Here is a 16,177-nt window from a genome sequence, read left to right as displayed (position 1 = left end):
ATGCCCTGACACGCACCTTCCATTCGACTCCTACCAAATACCTAACTCTCACTTATAAAGCTGCCGCCAGGGTCAAGAGGACACGTCCTCAGGAGGACAGGAAAGGAAAAGAGAGTGTTGCGGGAAGGAATCCACACCCCACCTCATTACCTCCCAGCCTCTGGCATGTAACAGCCACTTGCTGCAAAACACCGTCATGTGCAAAGGCTGTCCCGCCCCTCAGGGACCAGCATAAAAGCCGGCCCAGCACCTCTCTCCCTCACACACGCTCCTCACACCTTCTCCTCCATCGTCAACAAGGTGAGTCTGAACCCCCTTCCCCTTCTTCCCCTGACCCACCTCATCCAGCTCTTGCAGCACGCTCTGCCCCCAGCCTCAGCAGCCCTGATGCCTCCCCACTGCCACGCTCCCCACAGCCCCACCCCACAACTCCATGCTCCCTCGCCCTCCTGCAACATTGACCCTCGCACCCCCACGCCCCTACGCTTTCTCAACACCCTCTCTTCCAGGGACCCTCCACACCACACACATGGCCTGCTACGACCTCTGCCGCCCCTGCGGACCCACCCCGCTGGCTAACAGCTGCAACGAGCCCTGTGTCAGGCAGTGCGAGGACTCCCACGTCGTCATCCAGCCCTCCACCGTGCAGGTCACCCTGCCAGGACCCATCCTCAGCTCCTTCCCACAGAACACCGCCGTCGGATCCTCCTCATCGGCTGCCGTGGGCAACATCCTCGGCTCCCAGGGAGTGCCCGTCTCCTCCGGCGGATTTGGCTATGGCTATGGCTTTGGAGGCCTGGGCTGCTACGGTGGCATAAGGGGCTGCTACCCCTGCTAAGGGCCCTCCACGTGGTACCTCAAGGCTCTTGCTGACACGTGGACCTGCCCTCCACGGCTCCTCCTTTCAAGGCACCAAGCAAGGAAGCAGGGAAGGGGCCAACCCAGCCTGCCTGGGCATGCGGCCCACGCACCTCCTCCTCTTCTCCCACTTCCCTCTTTGCATCGCCCCTTCTGCTATCTCCAGTACTCACCAATGCAACCACTTGCTCACAAGCTAAGGACCACCGGGAACCTCTGGAGTGCTGCTCCTAATATGGGCTTCGAAAATCTTGCTTCTCTGGCAAACTGACTCTCACACACAGCACCTCAGCTGACGGTTACACTACCCGCACTTCAGACTGCTTCCCTTCCACTCGGTGCTCCTGCCTCTTCACTCATTTTTCCATCAATAAAGTTCTCCTGCATCCCAGCCTGTGAGGTCTCCTCTTCCTTCTCCTTCCAAGACTCCTCCAACCTCACCCAGCACCAACCCCATGCAGAAGAGGCCAGCGGGGTGGGTGGATTAGGGTCACAAGGCCTCCCCTAGGGATAGTACCACCACAGCCAATATCAGGAGTGCCTCTTGCCTGACAGGCACGCCAGCACCCTCCCACTCAAAAACACAGATACCCTGCCTGCCTCACCTCCTCTTCCTCGCCAGCAAGCACTACTCGCACAGTCAACAACCCTCAAGACACTCACCTCTGATCAAGTTGGGCAGCTCTTGGGAGTCTGGGGGAGGTTCTTGCTGACTCAGATCTAGACAACCTCATTCCAATTTCTAAAAAGAGGTGTGAGGGAAGACCCAGGAAACTCGAGTCCCGTTAGTCTAGCCTCAGGACCTGGAAAAATTATGGAGAAGCTCCCACTGGATGCTGATGAATGCCTTTAAAGGACAGGAAGAAAAATCATCAGGACCAGACAACGTGGGTCACTAAGGGAAGGTCCCGCCTGGCTAATTTCATATCCTCTTATTATAAGCTCTCTCGTCTACAGGGACGAAGGGAAGGCCGTGGATGTAGTGTTTCTGGATTTTAGTAGGGCTTCTGATCGCGCCCCTCATAGCATCCTTCTGCACCAGTTGGCCAACTGTGAGATGAGCAGGTAGACGCTGCGCTGGGTGAAGGGCTGGCTCAACAGCAAGGCTCAAAGCGGGGGACAGTGAATGCGGTTACTTGTGGGCTGCAACCTGTCGCCAGTGGTGTTCCTCAGGGCTCCATTCTAGGACCAATTCTGTTCAAGATCTTTATCAATGCACTGGATGAAGGAGTTGAAGGCACCATTATCAAGTTTGCTGATGATACCAAAGTGGGAGGTGCTGTTGCCTCTCCTGAGGGACAAGAGGCCTTGCAGAGGGATCTAGAGAGACTGGAGCATTGGGCAACCATCGCTGGCACGAAATTTAACCAGTGCAAATGCCGGATTCTGCACCTGGCATGGAGTAACACTGGACACAAGGCCAGACTGGGAGAGGAGTGGCTGGAGAGCAGCCCTGCAGGAAGGGGTCTGTGGGTGCTGGCTGACAGCAGGCTCGAGGGGAGTCAGCGGTGTGCCCTGGCAGCCAAGGGGGCAAACCCTACACTGGGGTGCATCAAACACAGCACACCCATCTTCCTACAGGAGGTGATTATCCCGCTGTACGCAGGATTGCTGTGGCCTCCCCTCAAGCCCTGTGTGCAGTTCTGGGCCCCACCACTTCAGAAGGATGTGAAAGACCTTGAATACATGCAGAGGAGGGCAACAAAGCTGGTGACAGGCTGGAAGGCGCGTCCTGTGAGGAGCGGCTAAGGACAATGGGCTTGTCTGCTTTGGAGAAAAGGAGGCTGAGGGAGAACCTCATTGCTCTCTCCAGCTTCCAGAGCAGGAAAAGGGGCGAGGGAGGTGCTGAGTTCTTCTCCGTGGGATCCAGTGACAGGATTTGTGGGAATGCTTCAAAGCCGCATTCAGGTTCCTCAGGTGGTCACAAACCTGATCTCCCCTTACAGCGGGAGGGGCTTTACCCCCCTGGTCCCCATCCTGCGGTCCATATAGTCCAGATGGAGCAGCGAAGACTGAAGTCTTCAGTGAAGTCTTCTTCCAGTGAAGACTGAGGCAGAAATCTGTTGAGTACCTCAGCCTTCTCCTCATCTGTTGATAGATACTAGGTCACCATTCTTGTTCTTTGGGGGGGGTACGCTCTCTTTAACCTTCCTTTACCGGTTGACACACTTACAGAATCCCTTCTGGTTATTCTTTGCATCCCTTACCAAATTCAGCTCCAGCCACACCTTGGCCCTCCTGAATCCATCCCTACACAACCGGTCTGTACGGCTGTTTTGTTTCTCTCTGTAGAGTTGCTTCTCTCACATATTCTCGCTCCTCTCCTCTGGCTCCTGTTGCGCAGCAGTTTCTCCACTTTTCAAATATGTTATCTCAGAAGCACTACCACCGTCACTGCTTGTGCCGGCCTTTGCCTGCAGTGGATCCATCTTAGAGCCAGGCGGCACTGGGTCTATCAGCCATGGGCAAGAGTCCTGTATGCTGTCACAGAAGCCACCCTGTAGCCCCCAGGCCACTACCAAAACCTTGCAATTGTCATGGTTTAGCCCCAGTCAGCAACTGGTCACCACACAGCCGCTCACTCACTCCCCCCCGTCACCTCTGGGAAGGGAGACAATTGGAAGAGACACAGTAAGAAATCCCATGGGTTCAGATAAGAACAGTTTAACAATTGTAATAAAACAGTAATGGTAATAGTAATAAAAGAATATCATTCAAAGGAAAGTAACAAGAGAGAAAGAGAGAGGTGAAACCTTGGGAGGATGGGGGAAAAAAACAAAGACCAAGTAATGCAAAGCATACCACCCACCAAACGTCACCGCAGGTCCACAAGCTGAGATTGTAGCTGCAACTGGCCATCTTCCCCAGTCAGACTGGGCATGATGTCATATGAGATGGAATATTCCTTTGGTCACTTTGGATCAGCTATCCTGGCAATGCCCCCTCCCCTCGTGGCTTCTTGGGCACCCAGCAGAGCACGAGAGGCTAGAAAAGTCCTTGACTAGAAAAAGCACTACCTAGCAACAACTAAAACATCAGTGTCTTATCAACGCTGTTCTTATAGTAAGCCCAAAGAACCGCACTACACGACTTGCAGTGAGGAATATTAACTCGATCCCAGCTAAAACCATGATAAAATGCAATCCACGTGGCTACAACCTCACAAGAAGAAGGGCCACCAAGACACTCACAGAGCAAACCCAACGGGTAAGGCCACGCCTAAAGACTGCCTTAGCGACATGGTATCATAGCCAGCAGGGACCAAGTGCCATGGAAGGGGCAGCGCCTCATGCCTGGCACACCTCAAAGAACAGACCAGCCTTCCACGGCGGTGAGGAAATGGTGCCCCATCTTCACAACGCACCCACAAACCACATCACACAACTCCCATCACTTGACCTCACTGATGACACCCAACCGCCGCCACGCTTTGGTCATGTCTTCCAAATGCGAAGACAAGCACCTTCCATTCAACTCCTACCAAATACTAACTCTCGCTTAAAAGCTGCCGCCAGGGTCAAGAGGACATGTCCTCAGGAGGACAGGAAAGGAAAAGACAGCGTTGCGGGAAGGAATCCACACCCCACCTCATGACCTCCCAGCCTCTGGCATGTAACAGCCACTTGCTGCAAAACACCGTCATGCGCAAAGGCTGTCCCGCCCCTCAGGGACCAGCATAAAAGCCGGCCCAGCACCTCTCTCCCTCACACACGCTCCTCACACCTTCTCCTCCATCGTCAACAAGGTGAGTCTGAACGCCCTTCCCCTCCTTCTCCTGACCCACCTCATCCGGCTCTTGCAGCACGCTCTGCCCCCAGACTCAGCAGCCCTGACGCCTCCCCACACCCACGCTCCCCACAGCCCCACCCCACAACTCCACGCTCCCTCGCCCCCCTGCAACATTGACCCTCGCACCCCCACGCCCCTACGCTTTCTCAACACCCTCTCTTCCAGGGACCCTCCAGCCCACACCACACACATGGCCTGCTACGACCTCTGCCGCCCCTGCGGACCCACCCCGCTGGCTAACAGCTGCAACGAGCCCTGTGTCAGGCAGTGCGAGGACTCCCGCGTCGTCATCCAGCCCTCCACCGTGATGGTCACCCTGCCAGGACCCATCCTCAGCTCCTTCCCACAGAACACCGCCGTCGGATCCTCCTCATCGGCTGCCGTGGGCAACATCCTCAGCTCCCAGGGAGTGCCCGTCTCCTCCGGCGGATTTGGCTATGGCTATGGCTTTGGAGGCCTGGGCTGCTACGGTGGCATAAGGGGCTGCTACCCCTGCTAAGGGCCCTGACCACCACCCCTGACACCAACAGCACGCACCCTGCAAGCCAGGGCATCGACTGAGGATGCACCTCCGGGCTCTTGCTGACACGTGGACCTGCCCTCCACGGCTCCTCCTCTCGAGGCACCAAGCAAGGAAGCAGGGAAGGGGCCAACCCAGCCTGCCTGGACACACAGCCCATGAACCTCCTCCTCTTCTCCAAGTTCTTTCCTTGCAGCGCCCCTTCTGCTATCTCCTGTACTCACCGATGCAATCACTTGCTCACAAGCCAGGGATCTCCGGTGTGCAAGGCTCAAAGATCTTGCTTCTCTGGCAAAATGTCTCTCATACACGGGACCACGGCTGATGGTCGATCTACTTGCACCTCAGACCGCTTCCCTTCCACTTGGCGCTCCTGCCTTTTCACTCTCTTTTTCCCAACAATAAAGTTCTCCTCATCCCAGCCTGAGATGCCTCCTCTTCCCTTCTTCACCCAAGGCTCCTCCAACCTGACCCAGCACGAAAACAGTCCTCAAGTTGCCTTTGGGGTGGGTGGAGAAGGGTCACAACACCTGTCCTAGGAATTGTGCCAGCTGGCACAAAGATAAGTCTGTACAGGTCATCACCGTGAGTGAGAAAGGGCCACAAGGCCTCTCCTACGAACACCACAACCAGCAACAGCACAGACTGGCACCTGGGGGCTGCTGGAACATGACATAAGCACTTTACAAGAAGGGCTGGCTGGAGCAGGTCGTCCAGGACCACGGCCACTCACGTGTCCACTATCTCCAAGGATGGAGACTCCAGCACCTCTTCCACTCTTTCACCACCCTCACACTGAACAAGGCTTGCCTTCTTTGCCCGTGGAATTCCACTTGTGCCGTGGGCCTCTTGTCCTGCCACTCATCACAAGCCTCTTGTGTGCAACCCTTCAAGGAATTCTAGAATAGAATCATTAAGGTTGGAAAAGACCTCTAAGATCACCAATTCCAACTGTCAACCCAACACCCCCAGGCCTCCTAAACCATGCCCTGAAGTGCCACGCCTACACTTTTTTTAAACACCTCCAGCGATGGTGACTCCACCACCTCTCTGGGCAGCCTCTTCCAATGCCTGACCACTCGTTCAGTAATACATTTTTCCTAACTTCCCCTTCCTGCCATGCTTGTTGTCCAGACCCTTCCCTAGCTCCATTGCCCTTCTCTGGACACTCTCCAGCACCTCAAGGTCCTTCTTGTCCCACGGAGCCCAAACCTGAGCCCAGCATTTGAGGTGGGGCCTCACCAGTGCCAAGCACAGGGGCACCATCCCTGCCCTGCTCCTGCGGGACACACTATTCCTCATACAAGCCTAGATTTTGTTGGCCTTCTTGGTCACCCGGCCACACTGCTGGCTCATGCTCAGATGGCTGTCAGCCAGCACCCCCAGGGCCTTCTCCGACACGCAGCTTTCCAGACACTCTTCCACAAGCTTGGAGCGTTTCATACGGCTCTTGTGACCCAAGTGTAGGACCCAGCACTTGGCCTTGTTAAGCTCATACAGTTGGCCTCGGCGCAGTGATCCAGCCTGTCCAGAATCCTCTGCAGAGCCTTCCCACCCTCAAACAGATCAACACTCCCACCCAACTTGGTGTCGTCTGCAAACTCACTGAGGGCGTACGCAATCCTCTCAACCAAATCATTGATAAAGATATTAAACAAGCCTGGCCCCAACACTGAGCCCTGGGGAACCCTGCTCGTGACTGGACGCCAACTGGATTCAGTTCCATTCACCACAACTCTCTGGGCTCGGCCATCCAGACACTTTTTTACCCAGTGAAGAGACCACCTGTCTAAGCCATGAGCCTCCAGCTGCTCTAGGAGGATGCTGTGGGAGACAGGGTCAAAGGCCTCAACAAAGTGCAGGTAGATAACATCCACAGCCTCTCCCTCATCCACTGGGCGGGTCACCTGGTCAAGAAAGAGACCAGGTAGGGCCAGCAAGAGGCTGCTTCCATGAAGCCATGCTGGCAGGCCCTGATCCCTGGTTGTCCTGCACATGCCTGGTGAGCGCACTCAGGATGAACTGCTCCATAATCTTCCCCGGTACTGAGGTCAGGTGGCTGGCCAGTAGTTCCCCGCATCCTCCATCAGAGGTTCTGTTTGGACAACAGGAGGCTGAGGGGGGACCCCATTGCTCTCTACAGCTTCCTGAGGAGGAGAGGGGCATGGGGAGGTGCTGAGCTCTTCTCCCTGGCACCCAGTGAGAGGACTGATGGGAATGCTTCAAAGCCACATCAGGGGACATTCGGAATTGACATTAGCAAACACTCCTGGGAGGGTGGTCAAACACTCAGACAGGCGTCCTAGAGAGGCAATCGATGCTGCAGCCTGTCAGTGCTTAAGAGGCATTTGGACAATGCCCTTAATAACATGCTTTAACTTTTGGTCAGCCCTGAAGTGGTCAGGCAGTTGGGCTAGAGGATCACTCTAGGTCCCTTCCAAGTGGACTCTTCTAGTCCAGGCTAGGCAGCCTATTCTGCTTCCTCAACCCTTTGCCATGCAAGCATCCCCTCAAGGTTTGGCATGAAAGCATCCCCTGCCTGCCTGCCTCTCCCACTATACTTGGGCCTCCCACGGGACTCACCAGCTCTCCCAGAGCTCACCAGCCAGGCGCCCACACTGCAGCCTTCCCTCACCACAGCCAGCTGCTCCCTCAGCGCCGTCAGCCAATCAGGACGCAGCTAACAACATGCCCACCGGGGGTGCCTAACAGCCTGCCAATCGGGCGGCGGCTGACAGGCGCCAGCTGCTGCAGCAGATCCTGGAAGTTTCCAGAAGGCTCCTGTCAGGACCCCAAAATCAACACGTCGGGCACAAGAAATCAAACATCTTCACCAAACGGCCCCCAGAACCGCTGCTGGGAGGGGCGGGGGCTGAATGAGGGGCTGAATGACTAGAAATGCTGCTGACAACTGAACCAAAGGCCTCAGGCAAAAGCAGCTGGGGCACTTGGAGGGGTCAGGTGGAGGGAAAAGGCTCTGACATAATAACTAAAACATAGTCATCAATATGTACATGAAGAAGGCACCATGCCCTTGCACATGCTGTGGGGTGACAGGGACACGTGGGCGGGGTCCCCTTTCATGGTCCCCCCTTGCTGTTGTCCCCAGCCCAACCACCTCCAGTCCCTGGCACAACATCTTCTCTCACAAAGTGGAGCCAGGACCACCCACACAGTGTTCCTGTCCCCATCCCCAGTTGGCGCCAGGACCCTGGACAACCAAGGTGCCCAGGTCACCTTGCTGTGGGGTCCTCAGCTGAGCCAATGCTGGACTAGGGCTGCACTCTCCGCCTGGCTGCACGGTCCCCATTCCGCCTACATGGGAGCCCCTAGCCCATGGCCTCACCTTGCTATGGGGTCCCCAGATGATCCCTTGCAGGGGATCCCCACGCCACCATCCCCTCTGCGCTGCAGGGTCCCACAGTGCACGTGGTCTCCAGGCCACCATCCTCCCTGCCTCAGGGGCCATGCACCACCTCTACAGGAGACCCCAAGTCACCACCCCTCTGCACTGCGCTCACCATCCTCCTCACTGTGGGGACCCTGAGGCACAGCATGGGGCACCGAGCACCGGCCCCACGAACAAGCCTGTCACCCTGCTCAGCTCTGAAGATGGGCCTCAGTGCGGGGATGGCCAGGGCTGGACACCAGATGACGACCAAGACGCTCCGTCACTCCCTTTCCTCAACTGGACTGAAGACGACAAAAGGCTCCTGACTCAACATAAGGACAGGGAGCGATCACTCAGCAATTACCATCACGGGCAAAACAGACTTGCCTTGGGGAAATTAATGTAGTTTTTTGCTAAAAGTCAGAGTAGAGTAATGACAAATATAAACAAAACCTAAAACACCTTCCCCACCCCTCCCTTCTTCCAAGGTTCACTTTACTCCTAATTTACTCTACCTCTTCCCCCGAGCAGCGCAGGGGGATGGGCAATGGGGGTTGTGGTCAGTTCATCACACGGTGGTTCTGCTGCTCCTACTACCTCAGAGGGAGGACACCTCACATGCTTCCCTTTCTCCAGCACAGGGTCCCTCTCATGGAGACAGTCCTCCATGAACTTCTCCAACGTGGATCCTTCCCACAGTGTCAAGTTCTTCACAATGCCACAAGCATAGGTGCCTTTGACAGGGTGCCATCCCCCAGGAAGAGAGTGCTCCAGCGTGGGTCTCCCACAGCGTCACAAGCTTTGCCAGCAAACCTGCTCCAGCGTGGGCTCCTCTCTGCATGGGGCCACAGGTCCAGCTAGGAGCCTGCTCCAGCACGGCATTCCCACAGGGTCACAGACTCCATTGGGCATCCACCTGCTCTGGTAGGAGGCCCTCGGGGGCTGCAGGTGCATATGTGCTCCACCGTTAATCTCCATGGGCTGCAGAGGGACATCTGCCTGCAGACCCCAGGACACTGCCAAAACCTTGCAATATAAAGACGATTCACACATCTACAAGCTCACGAGCAAGAGGGGCACCAAGGCACACACAGAGCACACAAAAAGGGAAACGCCAGGCCTAAACACACCTTCGTCACCTGGCAGCAAGGCCGGCAGAGAGCAAATGCCATCGATTTTGCAACACTTAACACGCGGCACACCTCAAAAACCCGACCAGACACCCAGGCTTCCAAAGAAATGGGCACCCCTCTTCACAACGCACCAACAAATTACATCACAAATGTGCCATGGCGTGACCTCACTGACAATACCACAACTCTCTGATCTTTTGGTCATGTTTCTCAAGTGCCCTGACATGCACATTCCATGCAAATCCTACCAAATACCTACTCTCACTTAAAAGCTGCCGCCAGGGTCAAGAGCACACGTCCTCAGGAGGAGGACAAGAAAAGGGAGCGTTGCAGGAAGGAATACACACCCCACCTCATTACCGTCCAGCCAGTAAGATTAACTTCCTCACAATTTTCTCTACATGTTCCCCCGAGCAGCGCAGGGGGATGGGGAATGGGGGTTGTGGTCAGTTCATCACACGTTGGTTCTGCTGATCCTACTACCTCAGTGAGAGGACTCCTCACACGCTCGCCCTGCTCCAGCACAGGGTCCCTCCCATGGAGACAGTCCTCCATGAACTTTCCATCGGGGATCCTTTCCACAGTGTACAGTTCTTCACAAACCGCTTCGGTATGGATCCGTTCCATGAGACTCAGACCTCCAGGAAGAGAGTGCTCCAGCGTACATCCCCAACAGGGTCGCAAGCTTTGCCAGCAAACCTGCTCCCGTGTGAGCTCCTCTCTGCACGGGGCCACAGGTCCTCTAGGAGCCTGCTCCAGCACGGCATTCCCACGGGGTCACTGACTCCATTGGACATGCACCTGCTCCGGTAGGAGGCCCCCAGGGGATGAAGGTGCATCTCTGCTCCACTGTAAATCTCCATGGGCTGCAGGGCAACAGCCTGCCTCACCACAGTCTTCCGCAGGGGCTACAGGTGGATGGATACCTGCCAGTTGGCATTGGCTTTATCGGCCATTGGGGAAGCTTCTAGCAGCTTCTCACAGAAGCCACACTGCACACCCCAGGACACTGCCAAAACCTTGCAATGTAAACACAGTTGACACATCTACAACCTCACAAGCAAGAGGGGCACCAAGGCACACACAGAGCACACAAAATGGGAAATGCCAGGCCTCAACACACCTTAGACATCTGGCAGCAAGGCTGGCACGGAGCAAATGCCATGGAAGGGGCAGTGGCTTACGCCCAGCACACCTCAGAAACCAGACTTCCAGGCTTCCAAAGAAATGGGGCCCCCTCTTCACAACGCACCCACAAACCACATCACACAAGTGCCGTGGCATGACATCCCTGACGACACTCCAACTCTCCAATGTTTTGGTCATGTCTGTCAAATGCCCTGACACACACCTTCCATGCAATTCCTCCCAAATACTAACTCTCGCTTAAAAGCTGCCGCCAGGGTCAAGAGGACACGTCCTCAGGAGGACGACAGGAAAGGAAAAGACAGCGTTGCGGGAAGGAATCCACACCCCACCTCATTACCTCCCAGCCTCTGGCATGTAACAGCCACTTGCTGCAAAACACCGTCATGTGCAAAGGCTGTCCCGCCCCTCAGGGACCAGCATAAAAGCCGGCCCAGCACCTCTCTCCCTCACACACGCTCCTCACACCTTCTCCTCCATCGTCAACAAGGTGAGTCTGAACCCCCTTCCCCTCCTTCTCCTGACCCACTTCGTCCGGCTCTTGCAGCACTCTCTGCCCCCAGCCTCAGCAGCCCTGACGCCTCCCCAACACCACGCTCCCCACAGACACACAACACGCCTCCACGCTCCCTCGCCCCCCTGCAACACCACCCCTCGCACCCCCACGCCCCTACGCTTTCTCAACACCCTCTCTTCCAGGGACCCTCCACACCACACACATGGCCTGCTACGACCTCTGCCGCCCCTGCGGACCCACCCCGCTGGCTAACAGCTGCAACGAGCCCTGTGTCAGGCAGTGCGAGGACTCCCACGTCGTCATCCAGCCCTCCACCGTGCAGGTCACCCTGCCAGGACCCATCCTCAGCTCCTTCCCACAGAACACCGCCGTCGGATCCTCCTCATCGGCTGCCGTGGGCAACATCCTCGGCTCCCAGGGAGTGCCCGTCTCCTCCGGCAGATTTGGCTACGGCTATGGCTTTGGAGGCCTGGGCTGCTACAGTGGCATAAGGGGCTGCTACCCCTGCTAAGGGCCCTCCACGTGGCACCTCCGAGCTCTTGCTGCCACGTGGACCTGCCCTCCACGGCTCCTCCTTTCAAGGCACCAAGCAAGGAAGCAGGGAAGGGGCCAACCCAGCCTGCCTGGGCATGCGGCCCACGCACCTCCTCCTCTTCTCCCACTTCCCTCTATGCATCGCCCCTTCTGCTATCCCCTGTACTCACCGATGCAACCACTTGCTCACAAGCTAAGGACCACCGGGAACCTCTGGAGTGCTGCTCCTAATATGGGCTTCGAAAATCTTGCTTCTCTGGCAAACTGACTCTCACACACAGCACCTCAGCTGACGGTTACACTACCCGCACTTCAGACTGCTTCCCTTCCACTCGGTGCTCCTGCCTCTTCACTCATTTTTCCATCAATAAAGTTCTCCTGCATCCCAGCCTGTGAGGTCTCCTCTTCCTTCTCCTTCCAAGACTCCTCCAACCTCACCCAGCACCAACCCCATGCAGAAGAGGCCAGCGGGGTGGGTGGATTAGGGTCACAAGGCCTCCCCTAGGGATAGTACCACCACAGCCAATATCAGGAGTGCCTCTTGCCTGACAGGCACGCCAGCACCCTCCCACTCAAAAACACAGATACCCTGCCTGCCTCACCTCCTCTTCCTCGCCAGCAAGCACTACTTGCACAGTCAACAACCCTCAAGACACTCACCTCTGATCAAGTTGGGCAGCTCTTGGGAGTCTGGGGGAGGTTCTTGCTGACTCAGATCTAGACAACCTCATTCCAATTTCTAAAAAGAGGTGTGAGGGAAGACCCAGGAAACTCGAGTCCCGTTAGTCTAGCCTCAGGACCTGGAAAAATTATGGAGAAGCTCCCACTGGATGCTGATGAATGCCTTTAAAGGACAGGAAGAAAAATCATCAGGACCAGACAACGTGGGTCACTAAGGGAAGGTCCCGCCTGGCTAATTTCATATCCTCTTATTATAAGCTCTCTCGTCTACAGGGACGAAGGGAAGGCCGTGGATGTAGTGTTTCTGGATTTTAGTAGGGCTTCTGATCGCGCCCCTCATAGCATCCTTCTGCACCAGTTGGCCAACTGTGAGATGAGCAGGTAGACGCTGCGCTGGGTGAAGGGCTGGCTCAACAGCAAGGCTCAAAGCGGGGGACAGTGAATGCGGTTACTTGTGGGCTGCAACCTGTCGCCAGTGGTGTTCCTCAGGGCTCCATTCTAGGACCAATTCTGTTCAAGATCTTTATCAATGCACTGGATGAAGGAGTTGAAGGCACCATTATCAAGTTTGCTGATGATACCAAAGTGGGAGGTGCTGTTGCCTCTCCTGAGGGACAAGAGGCCTTGCAGAGGGATCTAGAGAGACTGGAGCATTGGGCAACCATCGCTGGCACGAAATTTAACCAGTGCAAATGCCGGATTCTGCACCTGGCATGGAGTAACACTGGACACAAGGCCAGACTGGGAGAGGAGTGGCTGGAGAGCAGCCCTGCAGGAAGGGGTCTGTGGGTGCTGGCTGACAGCAGGCTCGAGGGGAGTCAGCGGTGTGCCCTGGCAGCCAAGGGGGCAAACCCTACACTGGGGTGCATCAAACACAGCACACCCATCTTCCTACAGGAGGTGATTATCCCGCTGTACGCAGGATTGCTGTGGCCTCCCCTCAAGCCCTGTGTGCAGTTCTGGGCCCCACCACTTCAGAAGGATGTGAAAGACCTTGAATACATGCAGAGGAGGGCAACAAAGCTGGTGACAGGCTGGAAGGCACGTCCTGTGAGGAGCGGCTAAGGACAATGGGCTTGTCTGCTTTGGAGAAAAGGAGGCTGAGGGAGAACCTCATTGCTCTCTCCAGCTTCCGGAGCAGGAAAAGGGGCGAGGGAGGTGCTGAGTTCTTCTCCGTGGGATCCAGTGACAGGATTTGTGGGAATGCTTCAAAGCCGCATTCAGGTTCCTCAGGTGGTCACAAACCTGATCTCCCCTTACAGCGGGAGGGGCTTTACCCCCCTGGTCCCCATCCTGCGGTCCATATAGTCCAGATGGAGCAGCGAAGACTGAAGTCTTCAGTGAAGTCTTCTTCCAGTGAAGACTGAGGCAGAAATCTGTTGAGTACCTCAGCCTTCTCCTCATCTGTTGATAGATACTAGGTCACCATTCTTGTTCTTTGGGGGGGGTACGCTCTCTTTAACCTTCCTTTACCGGTTGACACACTTACAGAATCCCTTCTGGTTATTCTTTGCATCCCTTACCAAATTCAGCTCCAGCCACACCTTGGCCCTCCTGAATCCATCCCTACACAACCGGTCTGTACGGCTGTTTTGTTTCTCTCTGTAGAGTTGCTTCTCTCACATATTCTCGCTCCTCTCCTCTGGCTCCTGTTGCGCAGCAGTTTTTCCACTTTTCAAATATGTTATCTCAGAAGCACTACCACCGTCACTGCTTGTGCCGGCCTTTGCCTGCAGTGGATCCATCTTAGAGCCAGGCGGCACTGGGTCTATCAGCCATGGGCAAGAGTCCTGTATGCTGTCACAGAAGCCACCCTGTAGCCCCCAGGCCACTACCAAAACCTTGCAATTGTCATGGTTTAGCCCCAGTCAGCAACTGGTCACCACACAGCCGCTCACTCACTCCCCCCCGTCACGTCTGGGAAGGGAGACAATTGGAAGAGACACAGTAAGAAATCCCATGGGTTCAGAGAAGAACAGTTTAATAATTGTAATAAAACAGTAATGGTAATAGTAATAAAAGAATATCATTCAAAGGAAGGTAACAAGAGAGAAAGAGAGAGGTGAAACCTTGGGAGGATGGGGGGAAAAAACAAAGACCAAGTAATGCAAAGCATACCGCCCACCAAACGTCACCGCAGGTCCACAAGCTGAGATTGTAGCTGCAACTGGCCATCCTCCCCAGTCAGACTGGGCATGATGTCATATGAGATGGAATATTCCTTTGGTCACTTTGGATCAGCTATCCTGGCAATGCCCCCTCCCCTCGTGGCTTCTTGGGCACCCAGCAGAGCACGAGAGGCTAGAAAAGTCCTTGACTAGAAAAAGCACTACCTAGCAACAACTAAAACATCAGTGTCTTATCAACGCTGTTCTTATAGTAAGCCCAAAGAACCGCACTACACGACTTGCAGTGAGGAATATTAACTCGATCCCAGCTAAAACCATGATAAAATGCAATCCACGTGGCTACAACCTCACAAGAAGAAGGGCCACCAAGACACTCACAGAGCAAACCCAACGGGTAAGGCCATGCCTAAAGACTGCCTTAGCGACATGGTATCATAGCCAGCAGGGACCAAGTGCCATGGAAGGGGCAGCGCCTCATGCCTGACACACCTCAAAGAACAGACCAGCCTTCCACGGCGGTGAGGAAATGGTGCCCCATCTTCACAACGCACCCACAAACCACATCACACAACTCCCATCACTTGACCTCACTGATGACACCCAACCGCCGCCACGCTTTGGTCATGTCTTCCAAATGCGATGACAAGCACCTTCCATTCAACTCCTACCAAATACTAACTCTCGCTTAAAAGCTGCCGCCAGGGTCAAGAGGACACGTCCTCAGGAGGACGACAGGAAAGGAAAAGACAGCGTTGCGGGAAGGAATCCACACCCCACCTCATTACCTCCCAGCCTCTGGCATGTAACAGCCACTTGCTGCAAAACACCGTCATGTGCAAAGGCTGTCCCGCCCCTCAGGGACCAGCATAAAAGCCGGCCCAGCACCTCTCTCCCTCACACACGCTCCTCACACCTTCTCCTCCATCGTCAACAAGGTGAGTCTGAACGCCCTTCCCCTCCTTCTCCTGACCCACCTCATCCGGCTCTTGCAGCACGCTCTGCCCCCAGACTCAGCAGCCCTGACGCCTCCCCACACCCACGCTCCCCACAGCCCCACCCCACAACTCCACGCTCCCTCGCCCTCCTGCAACACCACCCCTCGCACCCCCACGCCCCTACGCTTTCTCAACACCCTCTCTTCCAGGGACCCTCCACACCACACACATGGCCTGCTACGACCTCTGCCGCCCCTGCGGACCCACCCCGCTGGCTAACAGCTGCAACGAGCCCTGTGTCAGGCAGTGCGAGGACTCCCGCGTCGTCATCCAGCCTCCCGCCGTGCTGGTCACCCTGCCAGGACCCATCCTCAGCTCCTTCCCACAGAACACCGCCGTCGGATCCTCCTCATCGGCTGCCGTGGGCAACATCCTCGGCTCCCAGGGAGTGCCCGTCTCCTCCGGCCGCTTCGGCTACGGCTATGGCTTTGGAGGCCTGGGCTGCTACGGTGGCATAAGGGGCTGCTACCCCTGCTAAGGCCCC

General features: G+C 55.8%; 4 protein-coding genes across 4 annotated transcripts; all 4 read left to right on the top strand.

Moving 5' to 3' along the window:
• The first annotated feature begins 513 nt into the window (after positions 1 to 513).
• Positions 514 to 838, top strand: LOC135312226 (feather keratin 1-like). The gene has a single exon (XM_064445366.1). It carries the CDS (start codon positions 530 to 532, stop codon positions 836 to 838), a length of 309 nt encoding a protein of 102 aa, XP_064301436.1. The 5' UTR covers positions 514 to 529.
• Positions 839 to 4,837: 3,999 nt separating this feature from the next.
• LOC135312225 (feather keratin 1-like) lies at positions 4,838 to 5,146 on the top strand. The gene has a single exon (XM_064445365.1). It carries the CDS (start codon positions 4,838 to 4,840, stop codon positions 5,144 to 5,146), a length of 309 nt encoding a protein of 102 aa, XP_064301435.1.
• Positions 5,147 to 11,556: 6,410 nt separating this feature from the next.
• On the top strand, positions 11,557 to 11,865 carry LOC135312200 (feather keratin-like). Its single transcript, XM_064445336.1, has one exon. It carries the CDS (start codon positions 11,557 to 11,559, stop codon positions 11,863 to 11,865), a length of 309 nt encoding a protein of 102 aa, XP_064301406.1.
• A 3,997-nt stretch (positions 11,866 to 15,862) lies between these two features.
• Positions 15,863 to 16,171, top strand: LOC135312224 (feather keratin 1-like). The gene has a single exon (XM_064445364.1). The coding sequence runs from the start codon at positions 15,863 to 15,865 to the stop codon at positions 16,169 to 16,171; it is 309 nt and encodes a 102-aa protein (XP_064301434.1).
• The last annotated feature ends 6 nt before the right edge of the window (positions 16,172 to 16,177 follow it).

Source organism: Phalacrocorax carbo, chromosome 2 (genome assembly GCF_963921805.1).
Source record: "Phalacrocorax carbo chromosome 2, bPhaCar2.1, whole genome shotgun sequence".
In the NCBI taxonomy this organism is placed as follows: Eukaryota; Metazoa; Chordata; class Aves; order Suliformes; family Phalacrocoracidae; genus Phalacrocorax; species Phalacrocorax carbo.
Note: the sequence above shows the minus strand (reverse complement) of the source record. Positions and strands in the feature narration are given on the sequence as shown.

Excerpts from the sequence above, each read along its gene's own strand:
- LOC135312226 (XM_064445366.1), top strand. The coding sequence starts at position 530 with ATGGCCTGCTACGACCTCTGCCGCCCCTGCGGACCCACCCCGCTGGCT.
- LOC135312225 (XM_064445365.1), top strand. The coding sequence starts at position 4,838 with ATGGCCTGCTACGACCTCTGCCGCCCCTGCGGACCCACCCCGCTGGCT.
- LOC135312200 (XM_064445336.1), top strand. The coding sequence starts at position 11,557 with ATGGCCTGCTACGACCTCTGCCGCCCCTGCGGACCCACCCCGCTGGCT.
- LOC135312224 (XM_064445364.1), top strand. The coding sequence starts at position 15,863 with ATGGCCTGCTACGACCTCTGCCGCCCCTGCGGACCCACCCCGCTGGCT.